General features: G+C 38.9%; 2 protein-coding genes across 2 annotated transcripts in view; both read left to right on the forward strand.

Annotated features, from left to right (window-relative positions):
- The window catches only part of btbd8 (BTB domain containing 8), a 95,083-nt gene that overhangs the window by 28,774 nt on the left and 57,333 nt on the right, over nt 1–8,976 (forward strand). The gene's annotated exons all lie outside the window — the stretch shown is intronic.
- brdt (bromodomain, testis-specific) lies at nt 881–8,403 on the forward strand. The gene is made up of 20 exons (XM_055221477.1): nt 881–1,295; nt 2,537–2,794; nt 3,055–3,192; nt 3,330–3,462; nt 3,564–3,691; nt 3,757–4,095; nt 4,167–4,295; nt 4,373–4,570; nt 4,645–4,793; nt 4,869–5,119; nt 5,202–5,312; nt 5,385–5,489; nt 5,639–5,670; nt 5,741–5,921; nt 6,144–6,214; nt 6,595–6,658; nt 6,733–6,812; nt 6,890–7,083; nt 7,382–7,601; nt 7,768–8,403. Exons 2-20 carry the CDS (start codon nt 2,603–2,605, stop codon nt 7,831–7,833), a joined length of 2,781 nt encoding a protein of 926 aa, XP_055077452.1. The 5' UTR covers nt 881–1,295; nt 2,537–2,602; the 3' UTR covers nt 7,834–8,403.

The raw sequence follows: 8,976 nt of genomic DNA on the forward strand, positions 1-8,976 counted from the left end.
TTTTAGCCTGCACTATGCACTGTTGTCACTTTTCCAGGTAAAGATGTGTATATGTGTCTCAATGAATCATCACTGCCAAACAAAGTTTACCTTGTGGTAAATAATTAGGATGCTCAGAATGCATAAGGTAAGTGAGGTAAATTCATTTTTTTTTTATGTTTTAACGTAATAGAAATCAGATACAGCCCTATTAATGTACATTATTAATTAAAATGGCAAACATATTATTCTGAAGTAGAATATCCAGGACAAGTATGCAGCATACAGGCTACAGCTAAAACACTTGGGCCCATGCTTGAGTCAGAGGGAGAGGTCCTTTCTCCTTTTATGAGCTCTCTGAACAGCTTCCTGTGATTGTCATTATTTATGTCCATTAAAAACTGTTGTGAACACCATTTCTCAAACTCTTTCACTTTCATCAACCAACCCATTTTTACAGTCCTGATGCCAATTAGGGTCAGTAATCGACTAAATGAATTTATTATCTATTTCTCTATTAGAAATATTTAACAAAAGTCTGCTCTGTGACTTTTGACAATGGTGCCATCTTGTGGACAAATCCCCCTCCGCGCGCTTTTAACTCACATTTCATAACCTATATGCAAATAACATGTGCCTGATATTATAGGCCTACTTTTTAATTGAAGAACTAACCTATTACTTGCTGCAGTGTGATTAAATAGGCTAATAGCCTAGTTGTAGAGCACGCATATTTCTGGAAAAGGGGAATTTTACTAGTAGCAACTACGGAAGGTAGAAGACCTACTGAACAGTAAAACGTGTACACATTTTAATAATAAAAGTATATTCAGTGCATGTATGCTGATTCCTTTATCTTATTTGTGTTGGATATTAAATCTCCCCTGTGCTCCGCCCTGATGAGCGCAGGGGGCTGGACATGGCGCAGGTGTGCGAGGCCTGGATCTGGAGCCTCAGCCTGGAGCAGCCAGTCCGAGACGGGCTGCCTCTGAGAATGGCTCCCTGCAGCACAAGTTTATTTACAAGGTTAATTAAAAACCTTGTAAATAAAACTGCCTACAAAACGACGGCTAGTGCTTCTTTGACAGGCTGATAATGTAACAAACTGTCATTTATGATGTTTTAAGCACAGGTTTGGAGGGATAGATGGATACTTTGACATGCTGCTGTAGAGAGTAGGGACACGTGCAGAGTGTTAGGGCCAATCACCTCTGGAGTGTGACAGGAGTATAGACAGGAGTATATATATATATAAAACCTGAGGCCTCACTGAACCAGACTGAACCAGAGGAGAGCACGGGCTAACTGAATCTCAGGTAATTTCACTCCCGTACATCTGTTAGATCTATGCTTAAACAAACGTGTTTATATATATATATAAGTTTACATATTTTACAGACAAAACTTTTTTTTGTACGAAAATCATGGGTAAAAGCACAAATTTGCAGTTTGACTAAACGCAAGTGAAGCTAGATCTCCAAAATGTTTATTTCACTGATAACAGAGCTGCACATGTTATGTCATAAGGTCATGTGTATTGTAATAGTTCGTGTTTGTTTGGTTTGTCTAATTTAGATTCTTTACTGACTCAAAGCCAAGACTCCACATTTTGAGGTTAGCATTAGCTTGGCTAGCATTAGCTCAACTAGCATTGTGGCGGCTAGTCCATAACAGCAACACGTGTATTTTACAAAATACAATTCTTATTATTTAAATATTACACTCCAACAAAATGAATTTGAAATGGTCAGGGTCAGTTCTTGATGTTGATAAACTCTTCTTCTCACCTGTGCACAGTCTGGTGAGTGTAGGTGTGTGTGTGTGTGTGGGGTGGGGGTGAGTGTGAGTGTGTGAGTATGAGTGGCTCTACGCTGTATTTGACTTTCTCTGAATCCCTAAACGAGCCCTGCATGTGGGGTCACTGTGCAAAATGGACACACTTTTGGTCTTTGTGTCAGTTTGATGTAAAGTTTACTAACATGAATTTGACAACAAAAATACAAATGCACAAACTGTCTATCATTCACTTTCTTAGGTTGGTTATTACTCTTTTATATGGTTGTAATCATAAGTCATTTATACAACGCATTTAACTGCATGTTCACAGTACAAGTGTACAAGGGCATAAATGATAGTGGAAGGTCCCCTACCTACTTGACTTCATGAAGATATTGCTTTGCCTTTAATGTTACACATTATAGCATTAAATGTATATCATTTATTCATTCAGTCAGATGTTTTGTGTGTCTGTATATACAGTACTGTACATGCATTATACTGTGAGCAAGGCCGTCTCTCCTCTGATCTGACGTGTAACTAGTCCTGGTGGTGCCTCTTCTTTGTCTCCACGGAGAAGGTTAGGTTAAATGCTATACTGTGGAACTACTGTGGAGACAAGCAGGTAGTGATCCCTCCAGAAAAGTGCCCTTTTATATTTACAATCTTTATGATTTCTGTATGCTTGGTTGTTGTGATATTTTTTTTTGTGCCAATCAGTCATTTCATAGGCTGTGTCTGTGTGAAGTTTTTAAAACCATGTGGCCTATATGTTTTCTAGAAAACAAGACTGAGGAAAAATACTTTGAACATTGGATATGTTGATGGTGGTCCTGATGCCTGTGCCATGTCGGATGTGAAGACCGGTCCAATTGTGATCAGAAACCCCACTCCTCCAGAGTTTGTAAATCCAAAGAAGCCTGGGCGGATGACTAACCAGCTGCAGTATTTGGAACGGGTTGTACTTAAAGCACTATGGAAACATCAGTTTTCATGGCCTTTTCGACAGCCAGTTGATGCTGTGGCACTACATATACCAGTGAGTACTTTTCTTACACGTTATACATTACGGACAGACTAGACCATCGAGTACCCTATCATATGATTTTAGAGCTGTTTGCACAGAAGTTATTTCAGTTGCAACTCTCCTGTTTTTTTTCCTCTATAGATTCATACATTTGCAGTGTTCAATCAATCAGATCACTTTACTTACTTTATTTCATGGGGTAATTTAAGTGTTTGTGAATACTGTTTAAATTACTTGCCTTAACTAAAACCTTATGTGTTTTTGTTTTGTAGGACTATTATAACATTATTACAAATCCAATGGACCTGGGCACCATCAAGAAGCGTCTCCAAAATAAGTACTATTGGAAAGCAGTCGAATGTTTACAAGACTTTAACACTATGTTTTCGAATTGCTACAAATACAATCGGGTAGGAGGCAAACCACACATAAAACATTTTTAAAAAGTGACCATCCACAATTTTCAACCTTTTCATTATATCAATTCATTGCAGTAAGTACATTTCTATGTTCTTGACATGTGGTGTATTCCTGTGTTTTTGTACAGCCAGGGGATGACATTGTTTTTATGGCACAAACCCTGGAGAAGCTCTTTTTACAAAAAATATCCAATATGCCTAAAAATGAGTGTGACATAAATGAATATATGGGAAAAGATGCTATCAAACTTAAAAGTTTATGTACGTGGAGCAGACTATGTACTATATTGTATAAAACATGACTGTAAATATGATGAAGTTCCTTGTTCTGTCCTAATTCTGAACCACTATGTCTTGTTAAGGTGATACAGGTGATGCAAAGCATAAACCTTCAGCGTCTGAAGTTGTGGTTCAACAGACAACAGTTGTCCCCCCTGAGGCACCTTATAATCATACTTCTGAAAAGATCTCCAAAATACACGAGGCCACTGTAAGTCCCAGTGTTAATTATACAGCCAGTATTTTGCAATTCAATGCTTTCTCTGTTTAATTCAGACAACTAAGCCCCTTAAGAGAAAGGCAGAAGCAGGAGTGCCACCAGTTCTACCCAAGGCTGAGGGATTTTCTCAAGGAGAACCCTCCACTATGGGTCTCCTGAGGAGAGGCAGCGGGCGATCCATCAAACCCCCCAATAAAGACCTCCCATCCTCCGATGTGAAAAAGGGCAGATTGACCGAGCAGCTCCGAGGCTGTAATGACATCCTGAAGGAGCTCTTCTCCAAGAGGCACTATGCTTATGCCTGGCCCTTCTACACCCCTGTGGACGCTGTGGCTTTGGGCCTTCATGACTACCACGAAGTCATTAAGCAGCCCATGGACCTGGGCACTGTACGGGTACGTATGGCAGAGTGTATGTTATGTAAAATAAAATAACATTTGGACATGGCCCTGTTTTGTTTCTTCAGAAAAAAATTGAGGAACGACAGTACACAAATGCCAAAGAGTTTGCTGCTGACATCAGACTAATGTTTTCCAACTGCTACAAATACAACCAGCCATCAGATGAGGTGGTATACATGGCGAGAAAGCTCCAGGTCGGCAATGTACCTATATTAATGTAATGTAATACTCATAAGTTCCAATAGACATCCTACTATTGTGTTGTGAACAGGATGTATTTGAAGCGAGATATTACAAAATCCCAATGGATTCTGAAAGTTCCCATGTTCCTTTTCGGTATTTGGAGAAAGAAACAGAAAACAGACTTGGATGTCATTCGACCTCAGAAAGCTCAGACAGTGAGAGCGCTTCAGAGACTGAAAACTCCACTGAGGATGTAGCTGCACAGCTGGCCAAACTGGAAGAGTGGGTGAGTATCCTGTGCAACACATCTCAGTTATATTAAATGCCATGTGTTAATTTAGGCTTTGATTTGGATTTTAGTTAAAAGAAATGGGCGAGCATCTGAGAAGAATGAAGTCAAAAAAGGACAAGTTAAAAAAGGACAAAAAATCTAAGATTATTTCTAAATTAAAGCATAAATCATCCAAATACAAGTCTCTGCTGGAACAAATGAAAAACAAGAAGGCCTTGTATGTTACTGATGCAGACATTTTTTTTTATATTATACTGCCAGATTTTGATGCCATTGTTTGCATGCACTGCAGAAAATACTTGAAATGTGAGGATGAATTATCAAGGCCAATGTCTTACCAAGAGAAGAATCAGCTGAAGCTTGATATCAAGTCTCTGCCCGGGGAGCGGCTGGGGAAGCTGGTGCATATCATCCACGACAGAGAGGCTTGTCTCAGAGACTCCACATTGGAGGAGATTGAGGTGGACTTTGATGGGCTCAAGAACTCCACTCTACTAGAGCTGCAGAAGTATGTCTCGTCATGTCTGAAGAAGGAAAAGAACAGTATGGTCACCAAGTATCACCAAGTTGTTTTCATGGGTTTATATTACATATTTCTTACTTGTACTATATTTTTTTCTGAAAGAAAAACAGCAATGTAAGCCACCAGAAAAAAGACAGACTGCTATTCTTAAAGATGTGTGGAAATCCCAGGTTGCCCATAAAGATCGCTTTGTAGTACAAAAAAAGCCACTGTGTATGTCTGCAATAAATGGTCAGGTCATGTACATTTTAATAACATTACTGAAATGCATCTTTTTGTTTTCAGCTCCCAAACATTTGCCCTCGCAGTTTCCCCGAGTGCCAGCCCTCAGTGCGAGCAGCAGTAGCTCCAGCAGTGAGTCTGACTCTGAAAGTGCCGACTCTGACTTAGGTTAGACACTAAAGGTTTTGACACTTTTCTTCAGATTCGGTCTGTTTTGTCTTTCACCCACATACAGTGTTCAGATATCCTGTCTTAACTTTTATTATCCACTGTTGTATTTTAAATTTTTATTTATTTAAATCAAACGGTATCACCAGCAAAGAGATGGAGCAAAGAAAGCTCGATAAAGGTATGTTTAGATTTTTTTTCACTATTTTCTTCGGAAGTAATATGCCATTAAAATCTAAATTCTTTCCCAGTCAACAGACCCCTGTGCTAGCGTTGGCAAACACATCTCGGGACCTAAAGACCTGGGCACCGGACAGGTCAGACCACACCCCTGCCCCTTTGTGCACTCTTCAGTCCCAGAGAGTAAAAACCTGCAACCTAAACAGCCACTGACTGACTTCAACAGTAATGAGCTGCTTCTGGCTCCCCCAGGTAACATTTCTGTCACACTCCTTTTGTCAATACATGGGGAACTATAAGTTTTATAAAATGCAGTTTTTGCCTCTGTTAAATTGCTCCGAGTGCTTTTGGCAGCAATTGCGTACTGCTGTGTCAATTATTTGCCCCACATTACTGTCCTTGTGTATAGGTGTATACATTTCTCATTTCTTCTAAACCCTGACAGATCAATACATATCGCTTCCTGTTTGACAGATTTATCAGCGCTTTTATCTCCAATGACTTCTCCAGGGATCATCCTGGATTGGGCTTCTACCAGATTTGAGGTATGTTTCTTTCCTATGTTCCTGTAATATGACATAGTAGATTTTCCTCAAAATGGCATTTTACAGTAGTAGCTGCAACATTGCTGTTACATCTTACCATCAGCCATTGTTGTCATGATTTGGACATTCAGAACACCCATTGTAGAAAAGAAATGGCCCAGTCTACAGTCCCATCCACATTCCGTATCATGGGTACTGTGCTACCAAGCACTGTTGTCTGTGCAATTTAACTCTTTCCCATATTCAAAGAGGCCTCTTTTGTAGGACGCTTGGATTAGGATCTAAGACACTTCTAAATTGTTTATGTAGTGCATGTTATATTTTGAAATTGTTTTGATAATTGTGTAAAAAATAACATACATTTTGTGGTTGTGTTTCAGCAAGAGCCTGTGCTGTCCCCTCTGAGCGATAGTCCAGTGCAGCTGAAGGATGAGAGTAGGTCCAGTAAGTAACTAAACAAATGTCTGCAAGATTTCACCTAGTTTGGCAAGCTTAGTCTGCATACTATATGGTATTAGATTTCAGACATTCTGAGGATTTCACTTGCACCAACACAAGTAAAACCTCAGAGGAAGACAAAGCCCAACTGATCAAAAAGGTTTGCACTACTCATTCCTCAAGACTATATCATATTTTTTACAGTACAGCTCTGACTTTGTGAGTATATCTTTGTAGGACATTGTTTTGAAAAATGCTGAGTCTTGGGCCAAAGTAGTGAGGGAGTCTGTTACTTCAGTCCCCATCAAGTCTTCCATGGAGAGTTTTCAGCAGTTCAGGAAGGCAGCGATGGAGAAGGAAGAACGAGAGAGAGAGCTAAAGAAAAGACATACTGAAAAACGCATAGAGAAAGAAGCAAATGAACATAACAGGTAAAACGATAAGCATACACAACACAAATGCAACTGGAGGAGTATTGTATTCAGTTTTCAACTTGAATGATGTAAAATTATACATATTTACCACAGGTACAACTAATCATTAGAGAAGTCTTATGTCTTATGCATTTGAGTTGAGGAAATGGGCCTGTGGTTATTCATTATTTATTCCCTTGTATGTCAGCATGTCTTCCATTAACTTCAACTGGGCAACAAAATTTATCTCAGTTATACATGTTTGTCTGAATACTATGCTTGATGAGGTAGTCTAAATAAAAAAAAATTGCTTTAGTTTGCCAGGGCTGTTAAAAACTGAAAAGTGCCAGTCTCCAGAAAAACCTGCCTCCCCCCCGAGGATTTGCATAGACCCGCTTTCTGAAATCCTAAAAGACGCTGAGATCCAGAAGCCAGTATCTCCTCAGGAACCCCAGGCTGTTCCTTCCCTCTCACCTGTGGACAAGGAACGAGAGATCGCCCGGAGGAGGGAGCAGGAGCGGCGCAGGCGAGAGGCGGTGAGTGCTTTTTGTAGGGTCAGAGGTGACATAATGTTTTAATATTTTAGTTCAGCTATAGAAATGTTTGTGTTGCTATTATTGCCACACGAAACAGCTGTTTTATAGTTATGATTCAATATGCTTGGTCAATATTTCCCATTGAACCTTTTTCTTGTTTTTACAGATGTGTGGCATTGATATGTCAATGCAGAGGGACATCATGACTAGCTTTGAGCTCAACTTGGACTAAACAAAAACATGGGGGGAAAACTTTGAAAATACTTGATGACCTTTGGATGCAATAAATTGTCGCTAAAATAGAATATCTATTGCAAAGTAGAAGAATATATATGTATTGTATTATATATTGTTGCCTTTCATTATAATTTACACAGTTTACACCCCCAAAATGGATTAATTTGATAAATCAAGGTGCACTTGCATGTTTGGTGTTGCACAATTGACCAAATCCTACTTTCATTTTATCAATGTGGACAGTAGTGTATACTCACCGTTTAACTTTCATGTTGTATATTTCCACATTGCAGTTAAATGAAATCTACAGAGTGAGCTTTTACCATGTTACACAATTCAATCACATTTGATTTGGGCACCTTTTGCTCATAAATATTTGTAATATATACTTTCATTGGTTAAACTACATGACACATCACTTTATTTTGCTAAACTTTCAGTACCTGCACTTTCAGACCATTCCACCTAGAGTTCCACACTTAAGATTTGGACAGCATAAGTATTATGTATGTTACAGTTTGTTATAATTTTCTACTTGAGTAATAAAGTTATTTTTCACTACTTCACCATATTTGTGATGATTCTATTTTTATTTTATTTTATATATAAATAACGTAGGTTAGCAGAACATTAAGAGCAAAGTCTAATTTACATTGTTTATTTAAACATTACCATTCAAGCAGTTATTGTAGTAACCTCTGGAGAGACGGAGCAATCCCTGTAGGTAAAATCTTGGGGACCACAATAACCATAATCTTGAAAAACGCAGATAATCGTCTCTACAGTAAAATGTTCTATAGAAGGTCACACCAAAAATCAAATCTGTTTAGAAAGTAAAAACGGTAGTGTTGGCAAAAATTATCATCAATAAAGAAAATTGCTATGACTCTAGCTGCATAGATTTTACGTAAACAACTACAAAGTAGCTAGTTATGTCATGAATTACTATGAATTCCAAACTGGTACCAATGCGTCCACCTCCCAGTCCCTTGTTCTCAAAACCTGAGCCTGCCCCTGTCCTGCCTGTGCCACTAGGACGAAAAGAGGGTGTGGCAGCCCCTCCAGCAATAAACTGCACTGATGTATGTTGATCCATGAGACATGGACGCACATTTAAATTTCCCTTCTCTTTAGGTTA

The sequence above is a fragment of the Periophthalmus magnuspinnatus genome, chromosome 4, assembly GCF_009829125.3.
Source record: "Periophthalmus magnuspinnatus isolate fPerMag1 chromosome 4, fPerMag1.2.pri, whole genome shotgun sequence".
Classification (NCBI taxonomy): Eukaryota; Metazoa; Chordata; class Actinopteri; order Gobiiformes; family Gobiidae; genus Periophthalmus; species Periophthalmus magnuspinnatus.

Coding starts and splice junctions, on each gene's coding strand:
- brdt (XM_055221477.1), top strand. CDS start 2,603: ATGTCGGATGTGAAGACCGGTCCAATTGTGATCAGAAACCCCACTCCT. Junction 4,571..4,644: donor TGGCCAAACTGGAAGAGTGG/GTGAGTATCCTG, acceptor TTTGGATTTTAG/TTAAAAGAAATGGGCGAGCA. Junction 5,922..6,143: donor GCTGCTTCTGGCTCCCCCAG/GTAACATTTCTG, acceptor CCTGTTTGACAG/ATTTATCAGCGCTTTTATCT.